At 42.4% G+C, this 16,717-nt stretch overlaps 1 protein-coding gene across 5 annotated transcripts in view; it reads left to right on the top strand.

Annotated features, from left to right (window-relative positions):
• PTPRM (protein tyrosine phosphatase receptor type M) overlaps window positions 1-16,717 on the top strand; it is a gene marked incomplete at its 5' end in the record, with an annotated part of 766,253 nt that overhangs the window by 181,021 nt on the left and 568,515 nt on the right. For all 5 annotated transcript variants that reach the window (XM_079718129.1, XM_079718128.1, XM_079718127.1 and 2 more), the window contains one exon: window positions 1,508-1,630. In XM_079718129.1, the coding sequence (XP_079574255.1) occupies window positions 1,508-1,630 (123 nt within the window). The remainder of the gene's footprint in view (window positions 1-1,507; window positions 1,631-16,717) is intronic.

The following is a 16,717-nucleotide window of genomic DNA, read 5'->3' as shown; positions in this document are numbered from 1 at the left end:
AGGTCAAGGGAAGTAGCCAGTTGAATTCGGGCTGCAGTACTGGGAGTCATTGGTTTGGAAGAGTGCTGATGAACTGGACAGTGTTCAGAACACCTGTCAGGATGGCAACCATCTGAGAACCTTCTAGTGGGAGGGAGGGGGAGCAAAGCATGTTTTGCCTGGAGAAGCAAAAATATAGAACTTGACGGCTCTTTTCAAATAGTTAGCTTTCCCGTGTAAGAGCTGAGATTTTTTCACTGTTTCTTCACAGCGAAGAGCTGAGATAAATGGGTATACATTTCAAGAAGCAGTGTTTGGGCCTTTTTAAGGGGAATCATCTACATGGGAGGTATGCTTTTCTAAATGCTGGGTGCCCACCTGTTCAGAAGCTGTCTGTCTGTCTAGAAGGTTGTAGAACTGATGGAAGCATGTGGATGGAAATTGGACCAGGTGACCCTACCTCTTGAGTTTGTGCAGTTGCTTTATTATTATTGTTTTATTTATTTTCTTGCTGCCAGGGCATACAGTACAGCCATAGTGTAATTATATTCTTATGTTTGTGTTTTCTTGACCAGACCCTTAATTCTCATCATTGGCAAGTGATTATAATTAATCTTTTAAATTGATATAATTAATAGCATTATGTAATGGGCAGTAGAATTTTCATGATAATTAAGATGATTGATATAATCCTTCACTTTGGCAATGTGAAGCATTGGGGGAAAGATTTGATGCTATAATAATTTAAAGTCAACAGGAGACACTTAAGAAGATGTGGGGTGGTACTTAAAATCATCACAGTGCCCAGGGTGCTGAAACAGCGGACCTGCTTTGCATATACTGCATTTTCTCTTATTCTTTGTTTAAGTTGCTTCATTTTTAGCATTGATATCAAGCAGATGTTTACCACATGTTTAGTTGTGAATTTATTCTTGCCTTTCAAAATTGTGTGGACTGTAGGCAAATTTATAATCTCTTTTAATTTTGAGACCTCAAATCTCCAAAGTATTAAAGCAAAACCTGTTTCTATGTTCGATTCAGAATAATCCTTAGAAAAATATTTTGTAAGCTAGGTCCATAATCTTTACTGTGTTTTTTCCTCTACCAGTGGTATGGTGGAAGTATCTCTCTTCATTTTTTTGGACAAATTATAATTTTTTTTTCTATTGAAAACACATTGAACACCTAGGATGGTTCTATTAAAGTTTTGAACACAAGATCAATTATGCCTAATTCATATGAATCTGGAATATGGGTTATAAATCTGCTTAGGTCTTACTTTCAGTTGGATTATACAGACGTTGAATTCTTTTCGGGGAACAATATAATATAGAATTATTGACAAGGCATGGTGAATACTCAGCTAGCGCTTCGCAAGGATGCAATGGGGTCAGAATCCACAGTTCCTGAGCAAAAAGGCCAAATCAAATCGCTTTGAGCATCGAGTAGGTTTATGGAGTCATCATAGCTTACCCCAGACCTCTGGTCATTATTTACTAATGCTACTCTTCCTTCTTTTACATTTTAGGTGGTTGCCTCTTTGATGAGCCTTATAGCACGTGTGGATACAGTCAGGCTGAAGATGATGACTTCAACTGGGAGCAAGTGAACACCTTGACCAAACCAACCTCTGATCCATGGATGCCATCAGGTTTGCTTTTAAAGTTCCCTTTTTAAAACCAAAGGTGCACAAAAGTCTTAATCACAGTAAATGTTCACTGGGTATTGGTTGAATGAGCGAGGGTTTTGGTCTTGGAGTTTGGTGGCAAAGGCTGATTAGCTGGTGAGGATGGTACACGAGGACCAATGACAAGGAGTTGACCCTTGTATCTCTCCCTTTAAAATGTAAAGCTTACTTCCTTTATTGTTGCATACACCTGAGCTAGATTAATGGCCATTACCCAGTTGATCCTTTCCCAAGTAGCAGAACATATGGGAAATAGATCGACGTCTCTTCTGGCAGATGAGTTTGGTGATTGGAACTCTAGCTGGGGAATCCAAATAACAAAGTCTTCATCACAAGTAGACCTTGACAGGTGACTCATCTGGCACCTGGGGGATCTGGAGGTTGCTAGTGATCTTCAAAGCATTCCGATAAAATGGTTTTGCATGCGTGTGGATCCTTTTTTCACCGTAGAAGCACTCAGTAAATTTTCTGATGAGTGAGAAACATTTGATCCACTGAACACCAGCAAGAGTTCTACTTCTTTAGTTGGAAGATCAGGAAGATGGTGACTCACGGACTCTAATCAGATTGGCACTTGATCATTTTAATAGACACCATTTTTAGGCTGCGGTGTTGCATATCCATTTAAAATTTTAGATTTGCAGATTCACTTGACAGATGGGGTGATGACTGTGTCCCATTCAGAATTCAAACTGGAAGATATGTTATTCTGATTTGGATTTCAGGTAAAACACAATTTTTATACTTTTTTAATGGCTATTAAGGTCTTCATCTAACTGTGTCCCAATAGCAGTATTTATGAGTACATTTAGTGAGTAATCTTGGAGAGGTAGCTTTTAAACATGAAGTAGGGTTCAATGTTGTTCTTAGTTAAGCTGTAACAGTTATGATGCCCGCCATGTTCTTTCTGTTTCCTTCCCATGTTTAACTCCTTATAACTTCAGAGAAAGGAACACTGAGCTCCTTAGCACTGTGGCTTTACTGGACTCCAAATCCTTCCTAGTTCTTAGTGATTTCCCCACAGCTGACAGACTCCTGTTCTGTCTCTTTTTCTCTCATAGGTATGTACTTTTGAATATTATTTGTGTTTGAGTCAGTGGTACTTTAGTTGTTTTTCCAAATTACAGTCTGGCTTCGTTCTTGTCAGTGATGGGAGAAGGGGAAGAGCAGGGGCTAGCAGCCCCCCTCAGGCAGAGCTGTCCTTTCCCAAGCAACCTTCTCACCCTGAAAGCCTTTGTCCCCACCTGCTCTCTCAGTCTGTGTCCAGAGAGGCTGGGGAGGGCACTCAGGTTTAGTTCTGGGAGTTTTCTCCACAAGAGTGCACTCAGGTTTTCTTTGTTTATTATCTTCTAATTTGGTGAACATTTTGTAATTTTCCACAGTAGGGAGTTGATTTCATTTCTGTGGTCCTTTAGATTGAAGCCTGATTAGGAAAAATCGACTCTTGCAAAGGAGCCCCCAATAAGGCAGGATCTTTGTCAGCCTCCACTGGTTCTATTTTTGATATAGGATGACCCATCTCCCTCCATGAAGGAGGGGGAGGTACAGCTTCTTGTTACCATCTTGTCCTTTACTTCTTTCTGATGTCCCATAATACCACCTCAGACCAAGATGTCCAAGCTTTAAATATAGAAAGGATAGGTTTCTAGTAGAGGCCATTACAAAAATGGTTACACATATCAAAGACCAGTTGTGCCCTGGAATAGTCAGTTGGGTAATTGAAGCCACACAGGGAGAGTGACCTTGCAAGTATTTGGCCTTTGAAGGCCCTTCTGCCTTTGGAAGAGTGAAGTGGGGGCATTATACATTCTGCTTGAATTTATTTTTCTTCTGTTGACTAATAGAATACTTGGTGATTAATATTAGGACTTTGTAACTTAAGATCTCTGAATGTTATATTTTCTAACACTTTTGTCAATTCCGTCTGGTTTCTGATGGTTACATAAGATGTATCCTCAACACCTACCCCCAAACAGGGTGCAAGTTTTGGGTTAGGGTTAGGACATGTGGGTGGTTTGGGTGTCAGCAGGTCTGGAGGGAGTTGGGGAAAGACTAGCAGTGGGTCGTCTTTCCTCTGACTCTGCCTATGGACATGGGTCCAGATAAGGCTCCTGAAAATGGATAGTTCTTCCACCACATTAAAATGTTTACCATAATATAAAACTGCAAATACATGTATTTTTTCCTACTATTTATTAAACAAACTTTAGTTATTAAAAAAAAACTTCTTTGAGCCCTAGTGTATACTAATCATGATTACTGAGGGAGATGAAGGATTATGAGATGATTCTTTCTAGGAACTTACCTACTTGGGAAAGAGGGTTACAAACATACAACTAGCGAGCAATCTAGAAGTGCGTAGAATTAAGTGTGGTATAGACTAGAAGTATTCTAAGAGCGGTTTTCTTGCTGTAAGCCCAGTGTCTTTGGAGGACATGGACTTGGGCCCAGCTGACCTACCCACCAAAAGTGAGAAGTTAAGTTCTCAATGCAATGTCATTGTTAGAAGTTACCATCTTGTAAACGTGCATATACTGTCCTGAGGTATGGATATGAAAACTGAGTTTCCAATATGTATATAGAGCCATGAGTTTTAAATACTCTTCAGTTTCAGGATTTTACCTCTTCTTCCTCCTCCCTTTTCATTAATAGGTATAAAATCTATTCCTTTCAAAACCAAATTCCAAGGCTGGCCTTCTTACACTAAAACAGAAACTAGTTTTATGAATTTCTCAGGGTAAATGGGTGGCAAGATCAGATACAGCCATAGCTTTATAAGGGTTAATTTTTAAAAACTTTTATTTAAAATATTGTTGGATTTGTTCTCACATGTGTATTTGTATTTGGTCTTACACGTGCAGGCTGGTTCTGTGATGCCTTAGACCCAGGGTTGGCAAACTATATCCTGCCAGCCACAGCCAGTTAGCTGCTGTTTTTTTGGTGTGGCTTGCATGCTAGGAATAGTTTTTACATTTTTATTTTTTATTATTTTAAAAAAACTTTATTTATTTATTTATTTATTTACTTACTTACTTATGGCTGCATTGGGTCCTCATTGCTGCACGCAGGCCCCCTCCATGTGTGGCGAGCGGGGGCTACTCCTCGCCTAGGTGCGCGGGCCTCTCACTGCGGTGGCCTCTCCCGTTGCGGAGCATGAGCTCCAGGCACGTGGGCTTCAGTAGTTGTGGCACGCGGGCTCAGTAGTTGTGGGTCGCGGGCTCTAGGGCGCAGGCTCAGCAGCCGTGGCACATGGGCTCAGACACTCTGTGGCACGTGGGATGTTCCCAGAGCAGGGCTCAAACCCGTGTCCCCTGCATTGGCAGGGGGACACCCAACCACTGCGCCCCCAGGGAAGTCCCCATTTTTACATTTTTAAATGGTTTTATTTATTTGTTTATTATACATTTATTTATTTATTATTTTTGGCTGCGTTGGGTCTTCGTTGCAGCCCTTGGGCTTTTCTCTAGTTGCGGCGTGCAGGGGCTACTCTTCTTTGTCATGTGCGGGCTTCTCATTGTGGTGACTTCTCTTGTTGCGGAACACGGGCTCTAGGCACGCGGGCTCAGTAGTTGTGGCTCGTGGGCTCTAGAGCGCAGGCTTAGTAGCTGTGGCACACAGGCTTAGTTGCTCCGTGGCATATGGGATCTCCCAGGACCAGGGATCAAACTTATGTCCCCTGCATTGGCAGGCGGATTCTTAACCACTGTGCCACCAGGGAAGTCCTAAATGGTTTTTTAAAATCAAAATAATAATAATACTATTTTGTGACACATGAAATTCCAATTTCATGTCCATAAACGAAGTTTTATTGGCACATGGCCATGCCCATTTGTTAAATATTGTCTGTGCCTGCTTTTGGGCCGCAGTGACAGAGCTGAGTAGTCTGAGTAGTTGGAACAGAGGCTGTAGGGTTCACAAAGCCTAGATATCTCGTTTCTGGACATTTCCACAACAGTTATACTAACCTCTGTCTTAGACCATTTTGGCTTCAGCTTTAATTGTTGTTTTGGACTCCTGGCTTATATTGTAATGATTTTCTGTATTGATATTATAACTATTAACATATAAACATTTTTTCACATTTTCTTTCACTTTCAGTTGACTTCTTTTCCAAACATTGGGCTATTAAAATCAGTAAGAAAAAAAATGTGATGATCAGGGATTTTCTCTATCTTTCCCATAAATTTGCTACCTATTGGAAAGCACCGTGACATTCTTTACTGTTTAGTACCAATATCCTTGTGGAACTCTTGTGATTCTAATAAGCAAATAATCCACCAAGATGAATTTAACAGTTATGATGGTGAGATAGACTAAAATTTTTACTCTGATTTTTAAATTTACTGTAATTAAAGTTTACTTTTTCTGTGTCTTTTTGGATAATGATGCTTCAGTGTGCAGGGTTTGTTTCTCTGTATCTTCACATGTGAGGTTATTTTTTAACCACATTTAAACTATTTAAATACAGTCTGGACCTTTATACAAGCTGGTTGATAACTATTCTAATGCTGTGATATTAGCTATGGAAATACATAGTTAGGGAAAATAAATACCAAATGTCATTTAATTTTTTTGTATTTCAAGCCAACATTTATGTGATAGTAGATGATACTTTTGCAGCTAGCTCTGAACCACACAGTTTTTCTGATGGTGAAAGTGTGCTACATGTGATTTCGCTTTTATTGGAAAGCGCACATGGTTCATTTCATATTCATTGAGCTCCATTAGCAATGGGCAACTCTCTTAAACTTTGCCATAGGATTATACTCTGAGCACAAGAACCCTCAATTAAGTAACCAAATGATAACCTGGTACATTTTGATAAAGCCATTGCTTCTATCACTTGATATAGTGCAGTGCCTTGTATGATTATCACTATAGACTAAGAAGTATTTGATTAGGAGTATTTCATGATGCAAAAACATCTGCACAGTTTGAGAATAGTTGATGTGTTTACATGTTGTTAAAGTATTCGTGTTTGGACCCTAGTGCTCTAGTTTTATGAAATGGATATTTAACATATTCCATATCTTATGTATTAGAAAATGTGATCCTGTTTACTTAAAAAAATAGCAATAAATTCATCCATAATATTAAAAATGTAAAGGTAGCTTACAACCATAGCCATTTGATACTTATAAAATTGACGTTTATTTATAACCCCTGTGGTCCCCGTAAAACATCATACCTCTAAAAAGGCTGTAATAAAGTAAATTGGGCCCTAGTGCTGGGAGAATGTAATGCTCTTCCAGGTTGTATAGTGCTCCTATACAGGTTGTATAGTGTGCATCCTGGGCAACCTCACTTGGCCTCCACATCTTGGTTTTACGTTATGCAGATTGGGAGTGGTGGGGTTGCCGATCTTTGTGGAGATGTTGTGACTGAGGATTGAGTCATTTCCGAGGGTACCCATGTGAAAGGCAGAGAGAGGGCCATGCAGGATGAAGGAGCAATGTGGACTCTTAGTGTGATGCCCCAGAAAATAGAAAAAAAGCGACTGCATGTATTTGTTTTGAGAAAGATGATGGATTGACAGACAAAGGAATTGCAGTTTCCTCTTGGGGTGCGTTCACCAGGCATGTTTTCCTCCTACTGGGGGAGACGTCCTATGTATTCACACTTCAGGGCTTATACAAAGTCTTCCGCTCTTTGAGTGACAAAGAGCAGAAGACTTTGGGCTTGAAAAGACATTTTTCCTCCTTAAATTTCAGTGTGTATCTAGTGAGTAATATTTTTGGCAAAGAACGTTCGCACAGTTGTTTAATTATTTCTTTCATTCTTTGAATCTGTCAACATTCAACAAATATTTATTGAACACCTGCTACGTGCGAGGCATCATTCAAGATGCTTGGGCTTCATCGCTGAATGAACCAAGTAAGGATCCCCTCGCCGGCGATGCACCTACATTCTCAGTCTAGTGAGATCATTCTTGGATTGCCAAAAGATCAGATCCTGTGAGACCATGTTTCCCGTCATTAATTAATGACTTTCTGGATGTAAAAACGTAAAAGGTAATATGAAATTCAGTTCATCAGACTCAGCACACCATAGCATCAAATTTAGCTTTCTTGGCTGTGCTGTCTCTTAAGAACACACAAAAAGCAAAAAACAAGAGCAAAAAAATTGAAATCCCAGGCAAGTGGCAGTGCAGTACCTTCTGATAATTCTCCCTCATAAACCAAAGTAATCTTGTACACGTACATGACTCCTAGCAGCTGACAAAAATTGCTTCTTTGCTGTGTATCCTCTGATCCTCATGACAGCCCTGGGAGATCAGACGGCGTTATATCTGTTTTACACCCAAGAGGACTGAAGTTCAGAGAAGATACACCTGCCCCAGGCTTATAGGAGAGAAAAGCCCCCGTTTGTGCTCTTCTGAGTGCCAGGAAGGCAACTTCCCACCCGAGCACTTGCATCTAGTGAGGGGGGCACGGGCAGCCTTCATCCCAGGTGGCAACTATTTGGATCTTCTGGAAATGAACTCGAAGGCTCTCCCCGTGGGGTTGCTGCCCACTCCCGGGTCAGATTCTGGCTCTGTGGCTTCACAGCTGTGAACCTTGGCCGACTCTTCAGCTCTCAGGTCCTCAGACTCCTCATGGGTTTAGGATTAGTTCGTGATACATGTTTGTGGAGTGATGTCCAGGGGCCTGGCGCTAGGAGCTGGAGCGACAATAATGGAGTCTGTGTTCTTGCTGACTGTCAGGCGTGCAGGCTGTGATAAGCAGACAGACTTATACTGTGATGGGGAGACATTCTAGGGCTGTGAAGAAAAACTAAATCAGGACAAGGGCTTAGTAAGGGATGGGAGCGGCAAACGGGAGCAGCCGCTCTGTGAGCAGAGATGGGGTCCCATCAGGGACAAGGAGGCCTGGAGGCTGAGTGGTCCTCCCAGAGGGAAGAGCAGGGGCAGAGGCTGAGGCAGGGGGAACTCTGCGGGGGGAGGGGGCCGTCAGCCCTACAGGATCCCGAAGGTGTTGGAAAGGCGTTTAAAACCTGCCTCATGGGGTTATTGACCAAGGGAGACAAAATTATCCACTTCAGAGACTTAGCCTCCTACCTGGCCCAGCACAGAATTCAAGAAACGTCCTCCTTTTATTACTAAGTAACTTTCCAGGAGCAGTTAGTATGAATTCATCTTTTTTTTTTTTTTTAGTTTCTGCTTTATAACAAAGTGAATCAGTCATACATATACATCTGTTCCCCCATCCCTTCCCTCTTGCGTCTCCCTCCCTCCCACCCTCCCTATCCCACCCCTCCAGGCGGTCACAAAGCACCGAGCTGATCTCCCTGTGCTATGCGGCTGCTTCCCACTAGCTATCTACCTTACGTTTGGTAGTGTATATATGTCCATGCCTCTCTTTTGCTTTGTCACAGCTTACCCTTCCCCCTCCCCATATCCTCAAGTCCATTCTCAAGTAGGTCTGTGTCTTTATTCCTGTTTTACCCCTAGGTACTTCATGACATTTTTTTTTCTTAAATTCCATATATTTGTGTTAGCATACGGTATTTGTCTTTCTCTTTCTGAGTTACTTCACTCTGTATGACAGACTCTAGGTCTATCCACCTCATTACAAATAGCTCAATTTCGTTTCTTTTTATGGCTGAGTAATATTCCATTGTATATATGTGCCACATGTTCTTTATCCATTCATCCGATGATGGACATTTAGGTTGTTTCCATCTCCGGGCTATTGTGAATAGAGCTGCAGTGAACATTTTGGTACATGTCTCTTTTTGAATTATGGTTTTCTCAGGGTATATGCCTAGCAGTGGGATTGCTGGGTCTCTGTGAAGTGGGCAGTTCATGCTGATTTCCTATTTTCCCTTCTAAGTGATACCAAATAAGAAACAAAAGGTATAGATCTTCATATAATTTTTGAATGGATCGAAAAGCAAGTTGAAAGAAGTCCATTAAAATATGAACTTTTTTTGCCAGGATGGTAGGATTTGGGGTAGTTGTCCTGTCACTTCTACATTACACATTTTCTTTATGATTAAGTGTAACTTTGTAATAAAAAGTATTATAAAATACTTCAAAAATTTGGGGGAGGTCATTGAATTTGGTGTTATTTTAGTTGATTCTGAATATTTCTGCTCCAGAACTCAGGAAATGACACGTTTTATTGTCTTTGGGCATCTTATTCAGGTGTCCCATAGTGAGGTCCCTGCCTGACATCCAAGGTGTAGGATGGTCCTTGATGAGCATTCTCTCTGCATCTCACTCATATCACCCTGGTGATGCTCAAAATGGGTTTCCAGTAGCTTTGAAACAGTGAATGATGAGACACGGTGAAAGGAACTGGACTGGAATTGCATCCTGCCAGCAGTTTCTAAGTTACAAAATTTAGAAAAATAACTTCAGATGATAACAAAAGAACCCCATTTCAGATCAGTGATCTTTGGGGAGTTCTTAGTTAAACAGCAGAGGGCTCTGGGTGGACTCATTTTAACGAGTGTAGACAGTGTGCTCCATTCAGAGGTAAAAACACGTAACATACAATTTACCTTTTTTTTTTTTAAAGATTTGTTTGGTGTGGACCATTTTTGTAAAAGTCTGTACTGAATTTGTTACAATATTGCTTCTGTTTTATGTTTTGTTTTTTTTGGCCTTGGGGCATGTTGGATCTTACCTCCCTGACCAGGGATCGAACCAGCACCCGCTGCATTGGAAGGTGAAATCTTAACCACTGGACCACCAGGGAAGTCCCCAATTTACCATTTTTAAGAGCAGAGTCTGGGCTTCCCTGGTGGCGCAGTGGTTGAGAGTCCGCCTGCCAATGCAGGGGACACGGGTTCGTGCCCCGGTCCGGGAAGATCCCACATGCCGCAGAGCGGCTGGGCCCGTGAGCCATGGCCGCTGAGCCTGCGCGTCCAGAGCTTGTGCTCCGCAACCGGAGAGGCCACGACAGTGAGAGGCCCACGTACCGCCAAAAAAAAAAAAGAGTACAGTTCTGTGGCATTAAGTACATTCACACTGTTGTGCAACCATCACCACCATCCATCTCCAGAAACTTTTTCATCTTCCCAAACTGAAACTTTGCACCCATTAAACACTAACTCCCCGTCCCCCCTCCCCCCAGCCCCTGGCCACCACCATCCTCCTTCCTGTCTCTATGAATCGGTCCACTCTGGGTACCCCATGTAAGAGGCATCATGCAATAGTGGTTCTTTTGTATCTGGCTTATTTCATTCCGCATAATGTTTCCTATGATTCAGTTTTATTCAAGATCAGGGCAGTCATTCTTTTTTTGAAAAGTGTCTTGATTTTTAATAGTTAAGTGTTTCAAGGGGGCCAGCGTATTCTGTATGAACATTTATTTCAATAGTATATATTCAGTGTTCTACAAATGTTCTCCTTTAGATTTGTTCTAAATTCCTGTCTTGGCTGATTGGGAAACTGTTACAAAAAGGAAGAACAGTGGCTGACTATTTTTTAAATATTTGCTAAAAAGTATACAAGTGAGCCTGTACGTATAAATATGTTTGTTTGTTTGTGTTTTTTTAAATTAATTAATTTAAGGCTGCATTGGGTCTTTATTGCTGCACACAGGCTTTCTCTAGTTGCGGTGAGATTGTGGTGGCTTCTCTTGTTTCGGAGCATGGGCTCTAGGTGTGAGGGCTCAGTAGTTGTGGCGCACGGGGCTTAGTTGCTCCACGGCATGTGGGGTCTTCCCAGACCAGGGATCGAACCCATGTCCCCTGCATTGGCAGGCGGATTCTTAACCACTGCGCCACCAGGGAAGTCCCAATATGTGTTTTTAAAATAGGTTTATTTCTTGCTTAATTTCCCGTAAAATTGTACGAAATGACATCATAAGAGTTATGTGAAACCAAGTAATGGAATAAACATGCAGGCCAATCGTGACAGATGCTGTAAATCTCTCTGAGGCTGAGTTGAGGAGGGGCTGAGGGTCCAGGGCGGGGTCCAGGGCTATGGGTCCACTGGGCAGTTGTGATGCCAGGCTGAGAAATTCACACCCAGGCCCTGGCTGGTGCCCACGTACTCTGTGTTCTGTGTGCAGGCACCCTGGAGCTGGGCCTGGCCGCGTTGTTGGAAGGGAGGAGGGTGGGGAGAAGGGACAGCAGGCTTTGATGGGACAGTTGGGGACAGTCTTACCATCTTTTGAGATACCTTGGACTGCAGAGGGGCGGCGAGTAGTGGGGATGGACCGAAGACCAGAGAACCCTAGGCCTGAGGAAGACTTACCAGTTGGGTCCAGGGAGTGGCAGCCTCTCTTAATGGAAGGCAGGGTCTTTGGGTCAGAGGAGTTTTGGGTGGGCCGCTGATGTGCTAGCTGGCAGGTTGATGGTAGCATGAAGCTGTCCTCACACAGACACCAGCGTGGGGAAGACCTGGGCCATTCTGTGTGGTGCTGGGGTCCGGTCACCCCTGTCTCCAGCCTGCCACAGACCAGACCATCACAGGGGCAAGGTCCCCTTTCAGCCCCTTTGGGGCCTCCCATGGTCCAAGAAATGGAAGAGATGAATACATTTAAAGAAGAACTAGTTAAGCCTGGATTGTTCTTTTTGCTATAGACCAGGAGGAGATGGAAGGCCCTTCCCTCTTTGGGCCTCCAAATGTGTGAGGCCCTGTGTGTGCTCCAGGCACTGGGATGTAGCGATGACCCAGAGCCAGTCTTCCAGAACAAAACTGGTGAGCCCAGTGCTCCGGTGGGGGCCAGGCTGCTGCCCAGACAGAGGCCAGGGGTGAGAGCAAGCAGAAGGCCTGATGGAGGAGGTGGCACCCGAGAGGGGCCAGGCGAGCATGAGGAGTGGGACCGGAGCAGGCGGGCCTGCTGGGCAGAAGGACCGCCCTGTCCCGCGGCAGTGCTGGCCAGTGGGGGGCACAGGCTTGCCCAGGGCTGCTCAGGAGCGGACAGTGTCGGGACTGCAGGCACTGCGGATGGGGAGGGAAGGGGCGAGGCTAAGACTCCCAAAGGCCGTCCTGAGCTGGTGAAGGATGCACAGCAAGGAGGCCATTTGACTCGATTTCTGACAAAGGGAACGAGAAAGGTATTGACTCTGTTTGCAGAGAGGAAAAGAAAGAACTGCTCATACGAGGGATCAGGAAAAAATGTAAGAAGGAAGTTTGAGATATGGGGACATATGTATACGTATAGCTGATTCACTTTGTTATACAGCAGAAACTAACACACCATTGTAAAGCAATTATACTCCAATGAAGATGTTAAAAAAAAGAAAAAGAAGGAAGTTTGGTTAGTAAATAAGTATCCTATCACAAAGCATAGGAATGGGTAGGAGAATTCCCTTGTTCTTAGGAGATTCATGTTAAAAAGTGTGTGTGTGCGTGACAGAGTATGTGTGCAAATGTGGTGAGATGTTAACAGTTGTTAAGCCTGGGTGAAGTATGTATAAACATTTATCATACTACTTTTTCAACTTTTCTGTAGTTTTAAAACTAAGCAAAATTTGTGCTATAAACATGGGAAACAAAAGACACATGGAGCTTCACTGACTTAGTGCCAGTGAGATTCTTATCCACAGATGCCTTTTAAGCAAAAAGCTATCCTGTCAAATCACACTGAAAATATTTATACTTAAGAAGCCTAGGTTGACTCCCATTTTCCCTTCTTAGCATCTCGGGTTGATTCCTTGGTCTTCACTGGAGAAGTTTAGTGGAGCTGATGGGCCCATGTACAGTGACACACTTCAGGGATGTAATTTTAGGACTTTCTAAAATAGGACAGATGCTTCACGTTGCAGTCTTATGCCTTGGTGGGTGAATCAAGTATAAAGATCGTTATCTTATTGGTAGATATTTTGGTGGCTAACTGGAACTTTGTAAGAAGATGCATAAGGAATTATTACATTTTATTTTTGGGTACATGCTTGAATTCATTTGTATCTCGTCCATAATGTGGAGCTGAACACAGAAAAATTCATAAAGAATTTCTTGGCGAGCTTCATGAAATGATTGAGCAGATCGTTAAATAAGTGGACTTTAATTCATAGTTGACTGATATTTTATCCTAGGAGATTGTGATAAATTATATCTTAAAGTGATATTTAAAAGCTTGAGTGGTTGAAAGGGAAATAAATATGGCTATTTAGTTAACTGTCGGCTGGACATCCTAACTCCTTTCTGTGGTGGACGACACATCCAGACAACCCATTATGCAACTGACTATACCCCATATGTGCGGGGTAGCATGTGAATACAGCAGTGCCCTCTGAGAGGATACCACGGAAAGTTGTTTTTTTCCAATGCCCTATTCTTTTTTGAATGCTTCAGGTTTCCTAATGCAGAGGTGCTTCTTAATTTTATTTTTCCTGGTTCCTTCTAGGGAACATCTTTTCTTCTGTGACCCAGAGAAAATGTACAAAATATTGAAATCCTTGGCATAAGACTTGGAGACATAGACTGGGTTTGATCCAGGCAATTTTAAGGCAAATAGGAATCAGTAGGTTTCTGGGGGTCATCTTGGGAAATGATGAGACCTCTCTTATAGTCATTCCTTTCATGCTGCTTCCTCTTCCCATCTCTGTTGACCGTGATACCCGTCCTGTTAAACACACACCTCGTGGAAATGGTGTCACCTCCCCAATTGTACTGTATAAACACAACGTGCCTGAGTTCCCCCGATGGTCCTGGCTCACTGCGGAGTGACAGGCTGCAATTTGCCAGCAGGTCAGTGACTGAGCTGATGACGCGTGACCTTTCTGACACTGCAATCAATGCTTTTTATTCGGAAAACAAAATGATAGTTTGTATTTTTCAGTGGACGGGTCATTGGGGCAGTCCCCCACTGACATGTGAATTTGTTACTTGGGCTGGATGAGTCAGTTCAGACAGGAATGTTAATTTATTTGAATTGATCTGGGTCTTGCTCTTATAAAAAGGTGTTGGACATTTGTTAATGGCACAAATTATTATAAATAATTGGTTTTACATGTCAGTCAAACAGAGGCATTTAGAATACCCATTTTACACAATAGCACTGTATACTAGCTTTGGCAAGCCTTTACCCTCTGTATTTTGTTTAGATTTGATGTTTTGCAATTGTTTTGAAATAAAAAACAATTGAAATATGTGAACCTGTGTATGTCATATTTCAGTAGCGTCTCTCCACATGTTTCCTGAAATGGTTTGTGAGTCCCCATTAATACATGATCATGAGGGTGAATAACTTTGGGACAAGATGCTGGGAAGAGGAGAGCCGCCTGAAGGGAGAACCCTGTGGTATTTTGGGGAGTGTTGAGTCACTGCTTCCAGCTCCCATGTTCTAGAAACAGGAGAGCATGTGCACCTCTGTGCCCTCTGATGTAGATGTGGCCACACCTGCTGTGGCTGGTGAATGTGCGTTCAAGTGACACATGTCGCTTTTAGGCAGAAGCTTTTAGAGCCAAATTCCCTGTGTTCTCTTCCCTTTTTCCTGCGTTGGTGATTGCGATGCTTTTAGCCTGGGTGCCTAAGTGACAAAATGTAGAAACGACTCCTCCTGAAACCCAACCCTGCTCCCAACACACACACACACACACACACACAGACACACACACACACACACACACACACACACACACACACAGCTGAGTGCCAGGGTCATGTGCCTGAGTGAGAGAAAAACTTCCTGTGTGAAGCCACTGAAATTTTGGGGTTGTTTGTTGAATGGTTCTCAAACTCTTTGGTCTTAGGACCCCTTTACACCCTTAAAACTGTTTTTGAAATATCCAAAGAACTTTTGATCATGTGGGCAATTTCTATTTATATTTTCTGGGTTGAATGAAAACTGAATAATTTTTTTTTTTTGCGGTACGCGGGCCTCTCACTGCTGTGGCCTCTCCCGTTGCGGAGCACAGGCTCCGGACGCGCAGGCTCAGAGGCCATGGCCCACGGGCCCAACCGCTCCGCGGAATGTGGGATCTTCCTGGACCGGGGCACGAACCTGTGTCCCCTGCATCGGCAGGCGGACTCTCAACCACTGTGCCACCAGGGAAGCCCAAAGCTGAATAATTTTGAAAACAGAGTACATCAGAGTACATGCACTCCATTAGCCATCAGAGCAATGATGTACATCTGTTAGTAACTGAGAGAAAAATGGGAATAATAAAGTCAAATAATGTCCTATTACTATCAGGAAAACAGTTTTGACCTTGTGGACTCCCTGTAAGTAACTTGGGGATTTCAGGGTTCCCTAGAAGATACTTTGAGAACCACTGAAGTAGATCATATTAAGGGAATCTGTCTCCCTTGATGATTGACAATTAAAGGCTTGGAGGAGTCTGGAAAGGAAAGAAAGAAGGGGAAAGGGTTTTGTAAATACAGTTGATCCTTGACAGCATGAGTTTGAACTGCGTGGTTCCACTTACATGCAGATTTTTTTCAATACTAAACACTACAGTACCACATGACCCATGGTTGGTTGAATCGCCGGTGCCCAACTGAATCGTGTGTACAGAAGGACCACCTCTAAGTTATACTCAGAATTTTTGTCTGAGTGGAGGGTTGGTGCCCCTAACCCCTGCATTGTTCAACGGTCAACTATTGCAAAAAAGGATATCCTTGAGTGTTATAATTCACATTTTCTTTCTGAATAAAGACAATATAAATAGTTTGTTCCTATTATTGAAAAGTATTTTCTTTTTCGCTAATAAATACTTATTCTAAATGAAATAATACACAAAATTACATTGTATAAAGCCACACAACTGTGAATATTACAAATTCTATGAAGTTGAGTTTATGAAATCTCATGCTCTAGAAAAATTTGAGAGTAGGATTAATATTCATATATTTGAAATTGTGTGTAGGCTTTCTGGACAGCTGTGGGTTGGATAAAGTAAATTATTTAAACTTATTCCTTATGAATAAGCCTGTATAAAGTCATTCAGTAGTGCTGCTTCTGAGATTTTTAATTGTGGAACTGTCGTATATATTGTCGTGATAAAATAATGTCAACCCCTTTATTATGAAGTGCATAGTGACACAGTGTTATAAAGACGGCTGAGCATTATTCAGGGAGACTTAGAAATTGTGCTTGATAGAAATTGCATATGAATTGATAACAAATTCTTAGGTGAACTTACCCATCA

The sequence above is a fragment of the Hyperoodon ampullatus genome, assembly GCF_949752795.1.
Source record: "Hyperoodon ampullatus genome assembly, chromosome: 13".
Lineage (NCBI taxonomy): Eukaryota > Metazoa > Chordata > Mammalia > Artiodactyla > Ziphiidae > Hyperoodon > Hyperoodon ampullatus.
This window is presented reverse-complemented; position numbering and strand designations above follow the sequence as displayed.